Genomic DNA, 21,679 nt, shown 5'->3' with positions numbered 1-21,679 from the left:
CCCACCAGGGCCGTTTCCCGGAAGTCCGTGCGGGCGCGTCAACTCCACGGTGCTAGTAAGGGTCATTCGAGGGTCCGTACATGCCCCGGAAGGATTTGAAACACTGAACTCCAGTGAGCGCTCCCAAGGCAGGGGCCCTCACCCCGGGGGAGAATCCCCCTCCCACGACCCAGCCCGGCGTCCTAAGGGCGATGGACGTCAGACTACTGTTGCTGCATGAGTCGGTTGTCTGCTTTCTTTTTAAATTTAAATTATTTACTGTTTGCAATTAAACACCATGTGTCTGAATGTTCTTGTCAGAAACCAGGTAGGATATTCGTTAGGCAGTGCGTCTCCACTGATAGGCCGGGGGCTATGGCATGTAAGCCCTGTAGCAGCCCTAGCTTTGAAGGCATGCCATCAGCTGCAATGGCTGACGCACAGTGTGTCCCCTCCTATGACCTTATTGCACGATGACACTGTTTCCCAGAATTACCAACCTACGTTCCTACTCGAGTCATTGCTTTGGTTGCTATTAGTGCCCCATTTGTGAAACATATTTTTCCAGTGTTCCGTGTGAAACTAAGTTGTGTCTTAAGTTATCCTTTTTTTTTTTTTTTTGGTTAAGTATTTATTTTCATACGTGAACATTTTTAAAAAGAAATACTGTATTTATTTATAGGCAACAAAAGTGTCAATCTATGGAATCTGCAAGGAAAACTACATAAATAAGCCATAAAGTACACAGGATAAAGATGGCTATTTTTTAAAACTGTTTTTCCATGTATTATCAAGTTGAAAATTTTAAAATAGTATTCTTTACAGAGCTTACAACACATCTCTTACATGAAGATAAATAAGATTGCAAGATATGTACAACTAAAACTATAGAAGATTGTTCAGAAAAACTAAAGATTTAATAAAAGGAGAGGTATCCCATGTTTATGGATTGGAACACTCCACATTGTTACTGTGTTAATTCTCTTCAAATTGATTTATAAAGTGGTCTTCAAATAGTTCATGAAAAGCACACATGAAAAACTATGCATGGATTTCAATTTTTTTGTCACCAAAATAAACTCCAGCTAACTTGTTATAACATGTCAACACAGGGTCTGGTTTTGAGGCATTAAGAAAGATGACATCAGCATAAAAACAGCCTCATTAGAGCAACATGAATTCTGCTAAAACTGAAACAAGAATAGACATCAAATCTATGGTGAAGACTGGGTAGGAGAGTGAAAAATGTATGTAGACTGCCCCAAAGAAATGAGATAGAGCAGATTACACATCTCAGCAAAGGACAAGAATGTTGGCAGACCGTCTACATCAATTTGGGAGGAAACATCTCTTCCGTGCCCTAACTGAAGAAGACCAACGACTAACAGCAGAAACAAACTGCCAGCACCAAATACCTCTATAGGCTCATCTTACGCAATTCCGACTGAAAAGGTTGGGCACACTTTCTGCTTGATGGGTGCAAAGCTGCAGACAAGAACAGCGCTTTTAATGGAAATTTTATACAAGTGGGATCAAGATCTAAAGCGTTTTTTCAAATTATATAACGAGAGATGAATCATGGCTTTACAAATATAATCCTGAACACACAGCACAAAGCAGTAGCTACTAAGAGTTGGAACTAATCCAGTCAAAACAAAAGTGAACCAGCCAAGACAAACTGTCAAGGCAACAGTTTGGGGGTGGGGGAGGGGTATTAAAGCATTTTTCTTGTTGGCGCTCTGGAAGGCCAAGGACCAATAACATCTGCTTACCGTGAATGTATTCTGAGACTGTCAAAGCTTTGGCAGAAAAATGCCTGGGAAAACTTCTCCAGAGTCCTTCTCCCCCACAACAATGCTCCTACTCATGCCTCTCATAAACCAAGAGCAATCTGGTGAGAGTTTTTCAATGTTTATTTTCATCTACTTGAAAAGCAGAGTAGTAGAGACAGAGAATTTCTTCCATATTCTGGTTCACTCCATATTCTGGTTCACTCCCCAAATGCCTGCAACAGCCACGGCTGAGCCAGTCATGAGCCCAGAACTCCATACAGGTCTCCCCTGTGTGTGGCAGGAGTCCAAGCACTCAGACCATTAACTGCTGTCTGCCAGGATGTTTCAGAATTAAAGCTGGGGGCCAGCACTGTGGCATAGTAAGTAAAGCCATACGGGTGCCAGTTCAAGTCCTGGCTGCTCCACTTCCGATCCAGCTCTCTGCTATGGCCTGGGAAAGCAGTAGAAGATGGCCCAAGTCCTTGGGACCCTGCACCCGTGCGGGAGACCCAGAAGAAGCTCCTGGCTCCTGGCTTCAGATTGGCACAGCTCCAGCCGTTGTGGCCATTTGGGGAGTGAACCAATGGATGGAAGACTTTCTTTCTCTCTCTCTCCTTGTCTCTCTCTCTCCCTCTGCCTCTCTGTAACTCTGCCTTTCAAATAAATAAATCTTTAAAAAAAAATAAAGCTGGATTAGAAGCAGAGTAGCCAGGACTCAAACCAACAATCTGGTAAGGGATACAGGTGTCCCAAGCAGCAGCTTAGCCCACTGACCACAGCACCCACCCTTGCTGAGAGTTGTGACAGGAAATCATGAAGCGTCACTTTATAGTCCTGATCTTGTTCCTCTTGACTTTTTGGTTCCTAATCCTCAAATATCTTGACAGGGCACCCACTTGTCTTAATAGTGTAAAACAAAACAAGACTACAGGACATGACTGGATTCCCAGGACGGTTTTTGTTTTTTTGTTTGTTTGTTTTTTGCAGGGAGGATAGATTAAATGGCTTGTAGCATCACTTACAACAGTATCTTGACCTTGATGGAGCTCATGTTGAGAAATAAGGCTTACATTTTTATCTTTCAATTATACTCTTTCACAAATTTGCTGAAGTCCCTTCATATATATTCCATGCTCTCCCAATCCAAATCACACAACGCTTTTGAGGAATATGACAAAAGAGTTCTAAAATCCATATGGAAATGATAAGGACAAGAAATTCTTCCTAAGGTACAGATTTAAAATACTACATTACTTGATTTGAAGATACATTATACAGTTACGATATGTAAGACTTTAAGATAATCAGCAAAAATACACAGGAAAAATATCTATAAACAGACCAACATATACAAGATTAAATGAATTTCAACTAAGGTGCAACAGCAACTCAGTAAATAGTACTGGCAACAGGGGGCAATTGAGTGTCCACATTTAAAATAAAATAAAAAAAAAAAACTCTAGCCTCAAACCTCATACAGTATAAAAGAGTTAACTCAAAATGGATTATAAACCTAGGAGTATGAAACTTCTATTATGTAACAAAAGGGAAAATTTTAGCTTGATAAATACTTCCTACACACACAAAAACAGTGCTTAATTAAAAGGGAGGAAAATCCACATATTCAACTTCATCAACAGTAATCACCTCTGCCATAGGAAACACTCTATCAAGAAATTTTTTAAAATGTCACACGATAGAGTATTGACAAATCACATATTTAATGAAGGTCTTGTATCCAATATTTAGTAAGATCTCTCAAAATTCAATAATAATTTTTTTTTTTTTTTTTACAGGCAGAGTGGACAGTGAGAGAGAGACAGAGAAAGGTCTTCCTTTGCCGTTGGTTCACCCTCCAATGGCCGCCGCAGCCGGCGCACTGCGCTGATCCAAAGGCAGGAGCCAGGTGCTTCTCCTGGTCTCCCATGGGGTGCAGGGCCCAAGTACTTGGGCCATCCTCCACTGCACTCCTTGGCCACAGCAGAGAGCTGGCCTGGAAGAGGGGCAACCGGGACAGAATCCGGCGCCCCGACTGGGACTAGAACCCAGTGTGCCGGCGCTGCTAGGCGGAGGATTAGCCTAGTGAGCCGCGGTGCCGGCCTCAATAATAATATTTTAATGGACAAAAGATACATATTTAAAGATGTAGCCATGGCAGTAGCAAAATTAAAAATTCTCAAATTAGTCACTAGGGATAAAATAAAATCACAGAGAAATTCCACTATCTATCTAATGAGAATGGCAAACTCATTAGATCATGTTGGTGAGCTGCGCAAGCAACCAAATTTCTAGTTACACCGCTGGAAACTGTGGAAAACAGTCTGTCAGTTTCTAAAGAGACAAACATCCACATACCAGCTGACTCCGTGTGTTTATGTCTGAGTTCTGATGCTCTGACAGCTGAGCGAGCTGGCCAGACTGCCCCTTCCACATTATCCTTTCTTCCGAGCTAGCGAAGGGCTTGACTAGTAACACAACTCTATGCAATCAGTAATCCCAAATCTCCTGCCCCAACTGCTTCTCTAACTCTCACACTAAGCCAACACACGCTCTGCTGTAATGCATTCCAGGAGCAATTATCAGGTAACAAGAGCAATCCTCAGCCCAAAGTCCAGCTAACTTATTCAAACCAGCTCGCTACAAACTGCCCTTCCACGTCTTTCCTGTGGGATTCCCGCAGAAGCTGTGGCCTAAGCCTTCCCCTTGCTCACTTCTGCCTCCTGACCAACACGGGTGCTCTCTGTAGCCCTGTGTGACATGATGTTCCCCCTTCTCTCAGGAACTGTAGGTAATAAATTCTTTTCCTCAACATTGGCCTATGTCATCACTTTGTCACAACTGAAATTAAAATCCCATGGTTAGAAATGAGATACTCAGGCCTTTGTCTCCCAGCTATTAACACACAAGACAAGTATGTGAATGTTCACAGCCACTTTATTTGTAATAATCCCAAACTGGGAGCAACTCATGTTCCTTACCAGATATGTAGAACAAATTGTGGGATAACCACACGAGTATACTAGTCTAGACTAAAACAATGAAGTAATCAGACATGGAACATGGAGGAATCCCAAAATAATTACACTGTGTAAAAAAAATAAAAACTTCTTTAGAACAATATTTTGGTATTCCATTCACATAAAATTCTAGAAAAGTTAAAAAGTCTGCAGTAGTCCCCTTGCATCCACAGGGCGTATGTACCAAGTGGATGTCGACAGTACCAAACCATGTATATAAGCAAACTGGCCTTTCCTACATATACATACATATGACAAACTTTGACTTATAAATAAGGCATAGCAGATTAACAAACATAGCTAATAAAACAATTCTAACAATGTACTAACCAACATAGCTAATAAAACAATTCTAACAATGTACCATAGGGACACACAATGTACCACAGGGACCAATACTGTGATGCAGCAGGTTAAGCCACCATTTACAACAAAAGGGTGCACCAGGTCAAGTCCCGACTACTCCACTGCCAATTCAGCTCCCTGCTAATGCTTCTGGGAAGGCAGTGGATGATGGCCCAAGCACTTGGGGCCTGCCACCCATGTGGGAGACAAGGATGGAGTTCCAGGCTCCTGGCTTCAGCCTAGCCCAGATCTGGTTACTGTGCCCATTTGGTGAGTCGATCAATGGATGGAAGAACTATGTCATTCATTCTCACTCTCTCTAATAAATAAATAACCTTTTTCTTTAAAAAAAAAAAAACTAATAAAAGTAATTTAAAACTTGAATTATTTCTGAAATTTTTCATTTAGTATTTTTTGACTATGATTCACCACAGCAAAACTTTAGAGACTGTGGGGGTCCCACATCATGACAGGTTAAGCCACTGCCTGCAACACCAGCATCCCATGAGCACTGGGTTGAGTCCTGGCTGCTCCACTTTCAATCCAGCTTCCTGCTAATGCAATTGGGAAAGCAATGGAAGATGGCTTAAGTGCTTGGGCTCCTGCCACCCATGTGGGAGACCCAGATGGAATTCAGCCAGCCCAACTGTTGCAGCCAATTGGGGAATAAACCACTGGATGGAGGATCTCTCTCTCTCTCCCTCTCTCTGTAACTCTTTCAAATAAATAAATCTTTTTAAATAAAGAAAGACATACAGCGAGAGAAAAAGGAAAGGAAGAAAAAAAAAGCAGCTGGATAAAGGGGGATTTCTGTAAAGGATGAGGCAAATTTGTGGTTGAGAAATATGTTCATTATCATGACCGTGGTGAAGGTTGCATGGATACATAAAAATCATTCTTCACACTGAACATCAACTGCATCTACATAGAGCCTTCAAAAACTGGTTCAAGGGGGCCAGCACTGTGGTGTAGCGGGTGAAGCCACCTCCTGCAGTGCTGGCTTCCCATACGGGTGCCAGTTTGAGTCCCCGCTGCTCCATTTCCAATTCAGCTCTCTGCTATGACCTGGGAAAAAGCAGTGGAAGATGGCCCAAGTTCTTGGGTTCTTGCACCCATGTGGGAGACTCGGAAGAGTCTCCTGGCTTCAGATCAGCCCAGCTTTGGCCATTGTGGCAATCTGGGGAGTGAACCAGCAGATGGAAGATCGCTCTCTCTCTCTCTCTGCCTCTCTGTAACTCTCTGCCTTTCAAATAAATCTTAAAAACAAAACAAAACAAAACAAAACAAAACAAAAAAAAAAACGGTTCAGGGCAGGCATTTTGCCTAGTGGTTAAGATGCATGTCCCATATCTGAATATCTGGGTGACTCCCTGGCTCCAGCTCCTAATTCCAGCTTCCTGCCAATGCAGACCCTGGGAGGCCGTACTGATGGCTCAAATAGTTGTGTTCCTGCCACCTACCTAGGAGACGTGGTTGAGATCTCAGCTCCCAGCTTTGCCCCTGGGCCACTGCAAACATTTGGGTAGTGAACAAACAGATGGGGGCTCTTTCTCTAATAAATAAATAAAACAAATTTTTTAACAGTTCAACACGGAAATCTGGATCCTTCATTGGCAAACACATCTTAAATATGTTCTTCTTTGGGGGTCTGGTGCTGTGGCGCAGGTGCCCTGGCCTGAAGTGCCGACATCCCATATGGGTGCCGGTTCGAGACCCAGCTGCTCCACTTCCTATCCATCTCTCTGCTATGGCCTGGGAAAGCAGTAGAAGATGGCCCAAGTCCTTGGGCCCCTGCACCCACATGGGAGACCTGGAAGAAGCTCCTGGATCCTGGCTCCAGATCGGCTCAGCTCTGGCCGTTGCGGCCAACTGGGGAGTGAACCAGTGGATAGAGGACCTCTCTCTTTCTGCCTCTCTGCTTCTCCTTTCTCTGTGTAAGTCTTTCAAATAAACAAACAAATATTTTAAAAAAATATGTTCTTCCTTTGGAAGGGACAGCCCTACACCAATGGAAGCAAAGCCTAGCAAGCAATAGATGCTAAATAAGTCACATGCCTAGACAACCAGCGCTTTTCTTGGTTTCTTTTTCTTGCCTGTATAGCAATGACCTTGAGGTAAGCAACCCAAATAGTCTTGACAATTCAGAAAACATTCAGATTATTTGCCCTACCAGTGATCTGAGCCACAGGAGACGTTAAATCTGTAAGTTCTGAGAATACCTGAATACCCGAATCCCTCACAGCTATAGTGACCAGAATATTTCTCTAAGCACCACTGGATAAGGCACATGCCTTCTGGTTTGCTGGCTCCAATTCTATTAACCCCATCAGTGTGTTAAGCTGATCAGGGTAAACTGCGATGGCCTCACGCCACTTGTGGTTTCCTACAGGGGACACAGTACAAAGACTGGCCGTCCCTCAGCTCACTGGGCGACCGGATGGTACATAGGAGATGGATTCTGCCATTGGCACCGGCAGGGAGAGCACTCAGGGAAGGGCCTCGTGCAGGTCAGACAGGGTAACGCACCTCCGGAAGCCTCCCCACACACTGCGGCTTGCACAACAGGTGTGAGGTGTAGCCTTTGGCTGACGGCCACTTCACAACTCTATTCTCAGAGCTTTTCTGCCGTCATGCATTGACCAAGCAGATAACACTCTTGTATTCCACGGCCTTTCTTCAGGGCGAACCCTCTGGTACCAAGCGAGGGAAGGCCACTGGCTCAACACTCTCCGACATGATTTTGCCGATGTTGAATGAGGCTGGATTTGTGGCTAAAGCACTTCCTACGTGCACTACGCTCATACGGTCTTTCTTCCGCGTGGGTTCTCTGGTGTCGAAGAAGTGTAAATTTCAGACTGAAGGCTTTCCCGCATTCACTGCACGCATAAGGCCTCTCCCCAGTGTGCACTCTCTGGTGTAAATTGAGGCTAGACCTGTGGCTAAACCATTTACCACATTCAGCGCATTCATAAGGTTTCTCACCGGTGTGAACTCTCTGGTGTGAGACCAGGCCAGAGCTTTGGCTAAAGAACTTGCCACATTCAGTACACTTGTAAGGCCTTTCTCCGGTATGGATTCTCCGGTGCCGAACAAGCGTGATTTTGCGGCTGAAGAATTTTCCACACTCGCTGCATTCGTAAGGTTTGGCCCCTGTGTGAATTCTCTGGTGTCCAATTAGGCCAGACCGTTGTCTAAAGGATTTCCCACATTCTGTGCACTTATATGGCCTTTCTCCAGTGTGGATTCTCTGATGGCGAACCAGGGTGGTTTTACAGCCAAAGAAGTTCCCACACTCTACACAATTATAAGGCTTTGCCCCCGTGTGAACTCTCTGATGTTGAACAAGGCCATAGCTTTGTCTAAAGGACTTCCCACATTGCGTGCATTCGTAACTCCTGTCTCTGGCGTGGATTTTCTGGTGTTGAACGAGTCTGCATTTCCGTCTGAAAGCTTTGCCACATTCGCGGCACGCATGAGGCTTCTCTCCAGCGTGAACTCTCTGGTGCTGACCGAGGCGGTGCTGCTGGCTGAAGGCCTTCCCGCATTCACGGCACCCGTATCGCCCGTCGCCAGTGGGAACGACCTCGCTGCACCCTGCACTTCTGGGCGGACGCCCCCGGAGGTCAGCGGTCTGGTTGTGCAGAGGGCCTGGGTGGGGCAGGAGGTCCTCCCCATCATCCCCGCACAGAAAGGGCTCCTCTGACAGGTGGCCTCTGCAGCCCGTAAGCGGTGACGCCCCGTCCTCCTCCCCGCTGGGGAGCCCCTCTCCGTCCTGATGCTGAGCGATGCTTAGGCTGAAGCAGAACTGTCTTCCACACGCCCCGCATGCCTGAAGCTTCTGCCCAGAGCAAATCCCCTGGTGTTCGGCCAAGAGCAAAACGTCCTTCACGACCAGGCCACACATCCCACATGGCTCGGCACTGTGCGTGGCCGAACCTGACCCGGGAGTCCTGATCCGCGGCACTGCTTGCAAAGGCGCCTCGGCATTCTCCATCCGAAACCAACAGCCTGAAAGCAGAGAAACACTGCCTGCCGTACATGCAGATGCGGGATAAAGAGGGCAGGCCATCCCAGACGCCTGCTCTGTAACTCCAGGATCGAACACACGGGGCTCCTGGGAGGATGAGGCGGCCGCAGCTGGGCTGAGGCAGGCTCCATACCGAGCCCGGCAGCACTGCACCACTGGGGGTCTGGGGAGGAACAAGAACACAGTACAGCAAAGGGCGCGCTGTGAGCCTGACTCGCTGATCTGCCGACAGCTTTCAGCAGGGGCTTCTCGGCGGCTGACCTGGAAGCCCTGAAAGGAAGGCTGTGCCCAGATCTGGGAAAACCAACCGCATCTGAGAAGCTGCCAAAGCACAATGCAGGCCCGGAGCACGTCTCACAGCGAGCATGACAGGTGGGCAGGAACAGGGGAGACTTTCAGGCAAGAGGGGTGTGCTTAGCTCTGGTCAGAAATCAAACAGGAGGGGTAAGTGGAGAAAATGCCAAGAAAAGGAGAGACTGAAATGAGTTATGGACCTGTCTTGGCAGACGTGCTGGGTGCCAGGAGAACCTAGCCCTGACACTGAACTATCCTTGCCTTGTCGCTTACCAGGGCCAGGTCCCCTCCAAGTCCCTAGTGCCGCAGCTGGCCCAACGCCTGCCCTGCCAGGCGCCCAGGTGCCTTCCCCCGCCTCCAGCCGGACAACTACATGGATCTGGGAAGAAGCAAATCCTAAGAGAAAGACAAAGCAGCTAAGTGGATGGACACCAACAGCCAGAGCACCCAGCCCACCGGGAGTGACAACCAGTATTACAAGAAGAACCTTGGAGAAACGTCCTCTAGGATCGGCCCACTGCCCCCAAAACCGGTTCTCCAGCTGACGCCTGTGATTCCTGACATGGGGCAAGAGGCAGCATCAGCTGGAGTAAAGGGCAGAGAGGGGTGGCAATCCCGGACGGTCCCCCGACAAGGTGAAGCCATGTCAAGTGGAAGCCACGGGCCCCCATATCCTTCCCTAGAAGGCCTGAGGGCACCAGATGCTGGGGCTCCGTGGGAGAGGGTGAGGAATGCCTGAAGCCTAGGAAGAAGACCCAGGAAGGAGGCAAGGTCCACTGGCAGCTGTGGGAAGGGAAGAGAGAGCCCTGGAGAGAGGAGGAGGGGCCAGCCCAGCCCGGACGCTGCGAGGGTGAGGGACTTACCCAGCGAGGCCACCAGGGTAAAGTTGTCCAGCATCACATCCCGGTACAGGAGTCTCTGAGGCTCGCCAAGGAGCTGCCACTCCTCCCAAGTGAAGTCCACAGCCACATCCTCCAAGGTCACCCTGCCCTACCATGACAGGCACAGCAGTGTCTCTAAGCAGCCCCTCTCCCAGGGCCCTCTCTATCCCTGGCTCCCTAAACCCAGTCCCTCCCACCCTCCTCTCAGGAAGGCTCACGGGAGGCGGAGGCCGGATAGCACCACAGTCCCCTCGCTGTGTCCCCCACATCAACTGCAGACATGTGGGCAGGTAAATGCTGAGCCCTGGGACTGACGAATTCCCCTGGGCATGCCTTCCAGTTCATGCCTCCCGTACCAGCGAACACGGGCCCAGCGTCCTCCCTCACCTCCTAGGGCCCAGCCCCTGGGAGCCTCAGTTCACGCTCTCCCTTGGCCACATCCCTCTGGGCACCATCAATCACACACATTTGGATTCTCACTGCCACTGTCCATGCCCTGCATATACCATGGGCATCTCCCTGAGCTCCGGGGAGAACCCAGAAAACACTGGGAAATGTAAGGGTGATTCCATCCCGAGTCCCACATCTGACAGCCCACAGGGCCAGGGAAGGCCTCTGGCCCTGCTGTCCAGACCTCTCCACCTCGTCCTGGCCCCTGCTTCAACCTCACATGCAGGTGGCAATACCTTAAGCCCTCTTCTACTGCTGTGCTACACGCATCACAGCCTCCCCTATCGCAGCTGTCCTCTTCCCATCAAAGCCTCGTTCAGTGCCCAGCTCCCCTGGCCGCCCATCCGTCACCGACTCTCCCACTGGCCCCTGAGCTTATTCATAAGCCTAAGTAAATTCTCCAGCCCCACCAATGGTCACCATTGGACTGGTGAGCCTTGACAAGGGGGAGTAAGTGCAGGCTTTGTCACCTCCATCACTGCTGTCCTCCCATGGTCACGCCCCTGGGAAGCTCTGGCCATCTGCCATACCCACCTCAAACCCCACAGCCACCTCTCTGGCGTTACCTCTCTGTGACATTCACCAACCCTAGGCAGGTGCCCAGTAACATGGTCACCATGACCTGAAGATTTCGCCTCCTAAATGGGACTCATAGCTCTGCCCCAGGCCACACACAGGTCACCAACTTGTGCTGTCCTCAGCATGAACCTCTTGCCTGAACTCCAGCTGTGTGTCCAGCTGTCCACTCACTCACTCCACTCAGGGTCTCTGGAACATCACAAACGGACCATAGCCCAACCTACCTCCTGATAATTCTTCTGAAACTCACGCCTACAACTGACTTCCCCTTCTCAGTTGATGGCATCTCCTTCCTGCTAGCTGCAAGGGTCAAAATTCCATCCATCTCTCGATCACAGAGTCTGATTGGATATATTTTAAAAGCAAATCCAGGAACCGGCGCCGTGGCTCACTTGGCTAATCCTCCGCCTGCAGCACCCACGTCCCATATGGGTACCAGGTTCTAGTCCTAGTTGCTCCTCTTCCAGTCCAGCTCTCTGCTGTGGCCCGGGAGGGCAGTGGAGGATGGCCCTAGTCCTTGGGCCCCTGCTGCAGGCCTGACTCCCTCATCCTGGCTCGCAGGTCCTCTAAGACATACAGAGGCCTGTGACAGCCGCCTGCCAGCTCTGTCTCACCACTGTGCACTGGCACATGCTGACCCTCTGCCTAAAACACCTGCCACAGAACATTCTACAGGTGGCCAGAAACTGGCCTAGATGCCAGATCAGGTGTCTGATGACACATTACCCCAGGCCAAACTGAGTAATGTGGCAGACAAGCAGTAGCAGGATAAATCCAGGAGACTATATGGGTCATGGGGAGGTATGGAAGGGGGACACTATCTACTCACCTGTGCGTGGTTCGTGAATGCATCTGAAGCCATGGAAACCTGAGGGAAGAGTGAGACTGTGAGCGAAAGGCATCCATGCTGCGCCCCAAGGGATCACCTGATCATGCCCTGCAAGGTGACCTTGGGCTAACTGACCAAGTTTTGGGTTTCAGTCCTTGGTGCGACCTCTTACCTGCTATGTGACCCAGGACAAGGATTCAACTTTCCAGTGCCTATCTTCACTGAATGGACCTAAGAATGGCACCCACATCCTGGGGTTGGAACTGGTATTGAATGCATCAGTAATTACGCATCGAGTGCTAAGTAGGCTCTATCACTATCCACAAAATCAAGTCTTCTGTCAATGTTTTCAGTGTAAATCATGCGATGGGTCTTTGAAAGTATGAGGATGCAATACTGTGATGTTTAGTGTTTTCACGTACGGCTCTGGGAGTATATTATGGTGTTAAGCACATTTGCATTGCATGCACAAATTTAACTTGCTAAATTCCCACAGTTCAGTGTTTACATGCACACTTTTAGAGGAACGTTGATCCCTTAATGTGGAAGCGAGTGGTTGTTCCATTTCTCCCTAAGTTAAACCGGGGTGTGGTGACTCCAAGGCGGTACCTTCTCTGTTCTCAAAGATCTGTGCACCACTGCATCGCCACTCTGGTTCGGCAACAATGTTCCCTGTCCCCCTGCGCCTCCTGTCTGCCCGTCTCTCCTCTCCTCGTCAGTCACCCTTGCCTTCTATCCCCAGTCGGCCGGCTTCTTAGTAACCTTCGGGAACCTTTTAAAATCGTCCCGGGATCCAGTCTTTCTGATGACAACCGTCCGGGGCCACCAGTGCCCTCAGATTAGCTCATCTGCTCACGGGTCCCAACGCTTCCCAGTCGCATCCGCAGGCTCTGCACACCCTGGTCCCTCTGTAAGGGACATCTCTCATCACTCCGCGTGTCAAAAACAGGGGACCTACCCGTACCGCCCCTGAACTGGCCCGAACAGAGAGCTGTGGCTGCAGTGCCCCGAGCAGGTGTCTTCACTCGGGGCTCCAGCGGGGTGGCGGGATCGGACAGGTCAGCACCAGGGGACGCAGCACCAGCCTCAGCGGGCAAGCGCAGGCGACCCAGCCAAACCCCGACGCCAGCCTGCCCCGCGCGAGGAGTCGCCCCAGAGGGCGCCCTCCCGAGCCACAGACCCGCCCCCATGCACCGTGAGCGACGCCTCGGCTCACGCCTTCCCGCTCCCTTTACCTTGGGCCGGACCAAGAGCTCAGACCCTGTCCAGGTGGACCGACCCAAGAGTCACCAAAAGGACCGCCGCCGCAGGGGCGCCGGAAGTCCCGCCTGGACGTGCCCAAGCGTCCCTCTGCAAGGGCCCCCATTGGCTTAGCGCCGCAGGGGCTCTGCGCAAGGATTCTGGGTAATGTAGTTCTCCCGGGCCTCTGCGCTGGAGAGCGCGCGCGCGCTCCAGACTCTGGCACAGGTGGCAAATGTGCGCCGAAGTTCTGAGACCCACGTGCTTCCCAAAGCGACAAAATCAAAAGACAAACTAAACCACGTCGGTCCGACACACACACACGTGAGCACTTATTATCTTAAGAGCTAATAAAGATCATAGTACTTTCCTTCATAGAAAATTTTCAAGTCAATTCTGTAGGCTCGAGGCTGTCAGGGTGATGACGAGAGAAAATAAAAAACTGCAGAGAGGCTCAGATGGGGAAGCTTGCAGGGTACCGCAGGTGGACAGGTGTGGAGCTCTCCTGCTAATTCCCACAAGCAGCAGCCCTACTGTGTAATCGGTGCGCATGCCCCAACCCTTCAACACCATTGTATCCCGGTAATATGTCTTGCTCCGTATTCTGAGAGATATTCAAGTACTTTTAAAGAGTTCGACATCTATCTGGAAGAAGAGACTTTTACCAAGTGACATTTTCTGTGAAGACCGCATCACTGGTGAAGGAAATGTGGAAGGGGGCATCTTTTTTATTTTTTAAAGATGCATTTATTTGGGGCCGGCGCTGTGGTGTAGAAGGCTAAGCCTGCTACAGTGCTGGCATCTAATGTGGGTGTCGGTTGGAGTCCCAGGTGCTCCCTGTTAATAACCTGGGAAAGCAGTGGAGGAGGTTGTATTTGCCCTGACTGGACATGACACATGTACCCGTGTGTCAAAACAGCTCTTGGCATCCCATAAACATAGACGATTTTATGTGTCCAGCACTAAGTTGTCAAGTCTATGCACACAGGATACCTTTTCATTTATTGAGGTCTTGCATAATGTCTCTCAACAATGCTTTGTGGTCTTCGATAGCTTGTCATTTTCAGTGTACAAGTCTTGCTCTGTTGTGATTAAATTTATTCCTGTGTAAGTTCTTTTTTTAATGCTGTTATTTTTTAAGATTTATTTATTTATTTGAAAGTCAGAATTACACAGAGGGAGAAGGAGAAGCAGAGAGAGAGAAAGAGAGAGAGCGAGCGAGCGAGCGGTCTTCAATCACCTGGTTCACTCCCCAGTTGGCTGCAACGACTGTAGCTGCACTGTTCCGAAGCCAGGAGCCAGGAACCAGGAGCCAGGAGCCAGGAGCCAGGAGCCGGGAGCCAGGAGCCAGGAGCTTCTTCCGGGACTCCCACGTGGGTGCAGGGACCCAAGGACCTGGGCCATCTTCTACTGCTTTCCCAGGCCACAGCAGAGAGCTGGATTGGAAGTGGAGCAGCTGGGACTTGAACCGGTGCCCATATGGGATGCTGGCACTGCAGGCGGTGGTGGCCTTACCCACTACGCCACAGTGCCGGCCTCTTTATGTTGTTATAAATGAAATTGTCTTCTCAATACCATTTTTGTAGTGTTCATGGCTATTGTGTATTTAAAACAACAGTTTTTGTGTGTTGGTCTTGGATTATTTAACTTTGCTCAATTTACTAGGGTTTTTTTTTTTTTTTTTTTTTGACAGGCAGAGTTAGACAGTGAGAGAGACAGAGAGAAAGGTCTTCCTTTTTCCATTGGTTCACCCCCCAAGTGGCCGCTACGGCCAGCGTGCTGCGGCTGGCACACTGCACCGATCCGAAGTACCGAAGGTACTTCCTCCTGGTCTCCCATGCGGGTGCAGGGCCCAAGCACTTGGGCCATCCTCCATTGCATTCCCGGGCCCCAGCAGAGAGCTGGACTGGAAGAGGAGCAACCGGGACAGAATCCGGCACCCCGACTGGGACTAGAACCCTGGGGTGCCGGCGCCACAGGCAGAGGATTAGCCTAGTGAGCTGCGGCGCTGGCCAATTTACTAGGTTTTGCAGATGCTTTGAGGATACAGCGTCCTGTCATTCCTAAGTATAATTTTTCTTTTTCTTCCCTGACTGGATACCTTTCATTTCTAGTTCTTGCCTATTTGCTCTGGACATCCAGGACGATACCGAATAGTGGTGGCAAAAGCAGCCATCATTGTCCCTTATTGACTGCGGGGCCAAGCTCTGTCCTTCAGTGTTGCATCCAATGGGTTTTACACCAATGTCCTCTGCTAGGTTGAAAAAGTTCCCTTCTATTCCTTTTTTTAAAAGGATTTATTTATTTATTTATTTATTTATTCAAAAGTCAGGGTTACACAGAGAGAGGAGAGGCAGAGAAAGAGAGAGGTAGAGATAGAGAGAGAGGACTTCCATCCGCTGGTTCACTTCCCAGATGACCACAACAGCTGGCGCTGCACCGATCCAAAGCCAGGAGCCAAGTGCTTCTTCCAGGTCTCCCACACGGGTACAGGGGCCCAAGGACTTGGACCATCTTCTACTGCTTTCCCAGACTATGGCAGAGAGCGGGATCAGAAGTGGAGCAGACAGATTTCGAACTGGTGCCCATATGGGATGCCGGTGCTTCAGGCTAGGGCTTTAACCCTCTGCGCCACAGTGCCGGCCCCATCCTTCTAGTTCTAATTAACTGTTTTCAACACCCAATTTTATTGGACCTGGAATCGGGCCTTTTTAATACGTGGGATAATTAGGCAGCAAACAATCATTAACTGTAGATCTGATAAAACAGAATCTAAAGACTCAGGAATAGCAATTGTAGGAAGCTACCAGTCGCCCTTGAAGGGGAGAATGCCTGAAGAAGGGGCCTCCAGTGCTGGGTTCAGACGCCAGCCGAGTAGGTGGATGTGGGACTCCGTGCACGGTGCAGGTTATGCTGGGTGCAACGGGCCACGCCTAGGGAACAGAAAGCAGCTTTCTGGGAGCTTGCGGGCTGGCTGCTGAACAGGAAGGCACTTCAATGTTGACATCAAAACCTGCTGACATCAAAACCTTCCTAGAGCTCTCACAACGCGCCGGCAGGTGCACTGTGGGAAGAACAAATTCCAAAATCCCTTCTTCAGCTCTGCTTTAGTGCGTCTCCTACACCCTCTACTGGCAGAGCTTGGTATTGCACCAGCAGAAAACCAGTAAACGCAGGCGCAGCTTCTGTGTCTCACTGCGGGGCGGAGAAGTCGCGGCTGAGAGGCAATAAGTTAACAGCACCATGGTCTCTGCCTTTAGGTACTCAGCTCCCATACACGCTCTTCTACACACATCTGAGCTACTAGAAAACAGTAAAAATAATCCTGTTCCCAGCCAACATGACTCAGCTAGGCTTCGCACAGGTAAAGGAGTCCTCATGCTTCGCCCAAAATAAGGAAGCAACAATCGCCGACTCCATGAGACTCAGCAGCCGGTCCTCGAAATCATTATGGTTGCTGGCGCCACAGCTCACTAGGCTAATCCTCCGCCTGCGGAGCCGGCACACTGGGTTCTAGTCCCGGTTGGGGCGCCGGAGTCTGTCCCGGTTGCCCCTCTTCCAGGCCAGCTCTCTGCTGTGGCCCGGGAGGGCAGTGGAGGATGGCCCAAGTGCTTGGGCCCTGCACCCCATGGGAGACCAGGAGAAGCACCTGGTTTCCGGCTTCCGATCAGTGCGGTGCGCCGGCCGCGGCGGCCACTGGAGGGTGAACCAACAGCAAAAGGAAGACCTTTCTCTCTGTCTCTCTCTCTCACTGTCCACTCTGCTGTCAAAAAAAAAAAAAAAAAATTCATTATGGTCCCGCTGAACATTCCGTAACCTGAAAACTGTATGTAAAGACAACCCCAACAATGGGCGTGGAAAACAACAGCGAGGGAGAAGTGCGAATCGTCAGTGTCCGTACCCAAACACACAGAACAAGCACATGGAAAAATGCCTGCAGCCTCAATCATCGTCACAGGCCACTTAGTACCTCTGACCTGCTCCTGCCACTGCTTACTCCACGTTTCTCCCGCCCAGCTGGAGCTTCAGCTGGCCAAGATTCAGCTTGTAAATGAAAACTTTATCAGGGGCCGGCGCTGTGGCACAGCGGGTTAAAGCCCTGGCCTGAAGTGCCGGCATCCCATATGGCTGTTGCTGCCATTTGGGGAGTGACCCAGCAGATGGAAGACCTCTCTCTCTGTCTCTGCCCCCCCTTTAACGCTGCCTTTCAAATAAATAACAAATAATAAATCTTTAAAAAAACAAAACTTTCTCAGGGACCGTGCTGTGGCTTAGTAGGCAAAGCCGCTGCCTGCAATGCTGGCATCCCATATCAGCACTGGTTTGAATCCCAGCTGCTCCATTTCCAATCCACCTTCCTGCCAATGGCCTGGGAAAGCAACAGAAGATGGACCAGGTACTTGAGCTTCTGCCACCCACATGGGAGCCATAGAAGAAGCTCCTGGCTCCTGAATGTGGCCTGGCCTTTCTCTCAGTCTCTCCCATTCTGTAACTCTGATTTTCAAATAAATGAATCTTTTTTTTTCTTTTTGACAGGCAGAGTGGACAGTGAGAGAGAGAGAGACAGAGAGAAAGGTCTTCCTTTTGCTGTTGGTTCACCCTCCAATGGCCGCCGCGGCTGGCGCGCTGCGGCCGGCGCACCATGCTGATCCGAAGCCAGGAGCCAGGTGCTTCTCCTGGTCTCCCATGGGGTGCAGGGCCCAAGCACTTGGGCCATCCTCCACTGCACTCCCTGGCCACAGCAGAGAGCTGGCCTGGAAGAGGGGCAACCGGGACAGAATCCGGCACCCCGACCGGGACTAGAACCCGGTGTGCCGGCGCCGCCAGGCGGAGGATTAGCCTAGTGAGCCGCGGCGCCGGCAAATAAATGAATCTTAAAAACAAACAAACAAACAAACAAAAAAAAACACACAGTTTCTCACAGGCTAAGTGAGAACTCTCACATAATGAGTTCATGAGGACTTCTCCCACTCAGCAGGCCCCATCTAAACACAGGTGAGGTTCAGTTCCTGATGCATACTTTCAATTTTGATCCTTCAAGGCTCAACTTCAGAAAGAAAACTCCATTGCTGTGCTTACGTTGGTTTGCAGGTCATACTTGATGCTTGTTATGTGAGTTTCCCAAGGCAACAAAGAGGTCGATCGTCTTATCTCCTGCAACATGGCTGCCATCAGACACCTAGAACAAGCCCCTATTCTACACCAAAAACTTCATATGGCAGAAAGCGACACAAAATCACTTTTCCCGGAGCTAACAATGACCAATGCAAACACCTACTGCACTCTTGCAAGAATTGTGCCCCCCTCGCCCCGTTAGGCCCACTGCTACAAGCAGGAGTGAACCCGCGAGGCCTTGCTCCTAAGAAGCTCTGGCAAGTGGACGTCACCCACATTAACTCCTTTGGTCAACTTATGTTTGTCCATGTGGTGGGAGATACGTATTCAAAGGCTGTATTTGCAGCAGCCCAATCCGGAGAAAAGGCTAGAAATGTGATAAAGGCGGTTAAGTCAGCCCTACTGGTCCTCGGTGTCCCCTGGACAATAAAGCCTGATAACGGGCCAGCGTATACACCACAGGAATTTAATTCCTTCCTGAGGTCCTGGAACATACAGTGTGCCACAGGTATCCCATACAAGCCACAGGGGCAGGAAATCATTGAAAGAACTCATAGGACGATTAAAGATCTCTTACAAGGACAGAAAAACAACCGTATGCCCCCAGACCCACAGCTTGCTTTGACTGAGGTCCTTTTCACTATCAAGTTTCTTACTTTTGATTCCAAGGGGTCAGCCCAGCTTATAAACACTGGGGATCCTTTCCATCCCAGACCCCGGCCCCTATGGTTAGGTGGAAATACCCCTGACAGGAGAATGGAAGGGGCCACACCCTCTCTAACCAAAGGTCGAGGATATGCTTGTGTCTTTCCAGAGAATGCGACACAGCCCATTTGGGTACCAGCCAGAAACATCCAGCCTGCAACTGACAGCCAACCAGAACCAGCTGAACAAGACTGAGAGTCAGCCTTGTTAGCAGACGCACCTGCCCTATCATCCTACCCTGGGAAACTGCCCATAGCCACATCCATTAACGCTTCATACCCCACTAGCTCTGGTCAGCCACTCAAACGGCCCACAGCCTGTGTGTGGTCACACAATTCCTGGTTACCATTCTTCCTCATTCCTACCCCATCTGAGCAAGCACACCAGTGGTCTCCCGTGTTGAGCGCTGTTTAGTCAACGACGGGTAATATCCCCTGGGGGACAACCTAAGACAGGCACAGCCGCGTACAGAGACCACATGGACACAGGGTCAACAATGGTATGGCCAAGGATCATGCCTCCCATTGCTCAAAAATAAATGAAAAGGGGGAAATGTGGTGGAATGAGAAGGCCATGCCAAGATGGCCACTGGCAAGCGAGCATGTTACTCAGGTTACTTCAAAAACCACCTGGGAAACCACATGGCAGCAGAGCCTGCCTGGCAATGGGCTGTGATTGGATGGTTTTGGAAACTGCCTGGCCACAGGCTGTGATTGGTTAGGGCACAGACTGCCCCATGACTGGATTGGATGTCTCGGCTATATAAGCTGCTGTACCACTGAAATAAATTAGTCTGTGGGCTGCTCGATCTGGCTCACTTTCACCTGACTCCCCGGTCTGTGTGGTGACTCCACGCCTCTGTCCCCCACCACGCTCCTCCTCTCAGAACAGATCCACCTCAACACACAGATATGTCATGTCCAGAGATGCTGTCCAGCAACACTTGGGTTTTAACTGATTCTTTTATCCCCCCCTCAGCTTCTCCCTTTAAATTGCATTATAAACTCTTTTGGAGACTCACAAAGTGCTGTAAAATAACACAGCGAGTGCTGAATTGGGACCACTCAGCTTCAGCAGTCAAATGTTCCTAATTGGGTGGAGGACGCCCATGCATTTTCCTTTCTCTGCCTGAGTTCAAACTCCAGATGCCTAGGCTTAGTGTTCTCCACATTGCACTTTCCTTCACTGGGGGGGGAGGTTTGTTCCCCAGAGTCCGTGTGCAGGGAGCATGGGTGCATGGGCCCCAACCCAGCTCCTGCATGGACGGGCGCTGGCCTCCTGGGGTGGCTTAGGGTGCACAGGGGTGAGTTCCCATTGTTGTTGCTACAAATATTTCCTTATTATCAAGATGTCATTACAAATGTTTAATTCGTGGATCTTGGGGGGTGGTTGCTTCCATCCACTGTTCCCCTCACCAGAGGCCTGCAGTGGCGTGGCTGAAGCTGGATCTCAACCCAAATCTCCCATGTGGGTGGCAGGAACCCAACTACTTGAGGCATCCTCGCTGCCTCCCAGGGTGCACGTGTGTAAGAAGCTGGACTCAGGGGCCGAGGCAGGGGATGGACCCCGGGTGGTCCAGGAGGGGATGCACGTGTCCCAGTGGTGTCTTCCCCATGTTGCCTGCCCTGGGGTTGTCATCAGGGACAGGGCCCAGTCCTCCTCCAGCCCCATCTCACTCGGGCTCCTGCTGGGGGATGCTGTCTGCCATGAGACCCTCACCAGAAGCTGGTGCCGTGCCATGCTCTCGGGCTGGTCAAGCCACAGGCAAAGTGAACTTCTTTCATTTTCTAAGCAACGCGGCTTCAGGTATTTTGCTATTGCCACACAGAGTGGCCAGGACTCCCCTCCAACTTCAGCTAAACGCCCTCCAATGAGCCTGAAGGGTTTCTGAGAAAGCCTCTTCCCGAAGCATCAGGGGTTCCCCATCCTGGATTTTAGTTGAGGTCTCCCTAAACCCACTCTGGCTTCCTGTGCCCCCTAAACCCCAGGTCTGAGTCCTCTGTTAGGGGTGGCTGGGGGTACAGGCAGAGGCCAGCTCAGCGGCACTGCTCACAGCACCTGGGTTCCGGTAGGACTTCGAGTCCCTCAGGTCAACCTCTAGAGACATCGCGGGGCCTCATGTGTGTCCTGGGAGACAGGAGCCGGGCAGGAGCTGGGAAATGCTGAGTCTGCGAATTCACCGCCTGTCCTTACAGGGCTCTGGAGCCGCCCCTGCATTTCAGGTGAGCCGTGGCCCGCGTGCCCGGCTGAGAGCTGTGGCTACACGGCCACAGAGATCACCTCTGACAGTGGTGCTTGTGGGAGAGCAAGGTGACCTGCGTGCTAGGGCCCTTCCCGCCCACAGCACATGAGCTCAGCACACAGACCAGGCCCCTCTAGCGCTCTGCGGCAGCCCTTCCTGGAGAACCTGAGTCCCAGGGCCAAGGGCTCTGCTCCCGTGGTGCTCA

The 21,679-nt window shown here is 50.3% G+C and overlaps 1 protein-coding gene across 4 annotated transcripts; it reads right to left on the bottom strand.

Moving 5' to 3' along the window:
• Positions 1-4,667: 4,667 nt before the first annotated feature.
• Positions 4,668-13,556, bottom strand: ZNF792 (zinc finger protein 792). 4 transcript variants are annotated; one of them, XM_089319158.1, is made up of 5 exons: positions 13,409-13,556; positions 12,174-12,212; positions 10,298-10,424; positions 9,708-9,830; positions 4,668-9,121 (listed from the first exon to the last, which is right to left on the bottom strand). In XM_089319158.1, the coding sequence occupies exons 2-5, from the start codon at positions 12,204-12,206 to the stop codon at positions 7,833-7,835; spliced, it is 1,572 nt and encodes a 523-aa protein (XP_089175284.1). In that variant the 5' UTR covers positions 12,207-12,212; positions 13,409-13,556; the 3' UTR covers positions 4,668-7,832. The 4 variants fall into 4 exon arrangements, with proteins under 4 accessions (XP_089175284.1, XP_089175286.1, XP_089175285.1 ...); XM_089319160.1 differs by lacking the exon at positions 9,708-9,830 and having other exon boundaries at positions 4,668-9,303; XM_089319159.1 differs by lacking the exon at positions 9,708-9,830.
• Positions 13,557-21,679: the final 8,123 nt, after the last annotated feature.

Source organism: Oryctolagus cuniculus, chromosome 18 (assembly GCF_051225735.1).
Source record: "Oryctolagus cuniculus isolate XC-2025 breed Fujian yellow rabbit chromosome 18, ASM5122573v1, whole genome shotgun sequence".
Lineage (NCBI taxonomy): Eukaryota > Metazoa > Chordata > Mammalia > Lagomorpha > Leporidae > Oryctolagus > Oryctolagus cuniculus.
This window is presented reverse-complemented; position numbering and strand designations above follow the sequence as displayed.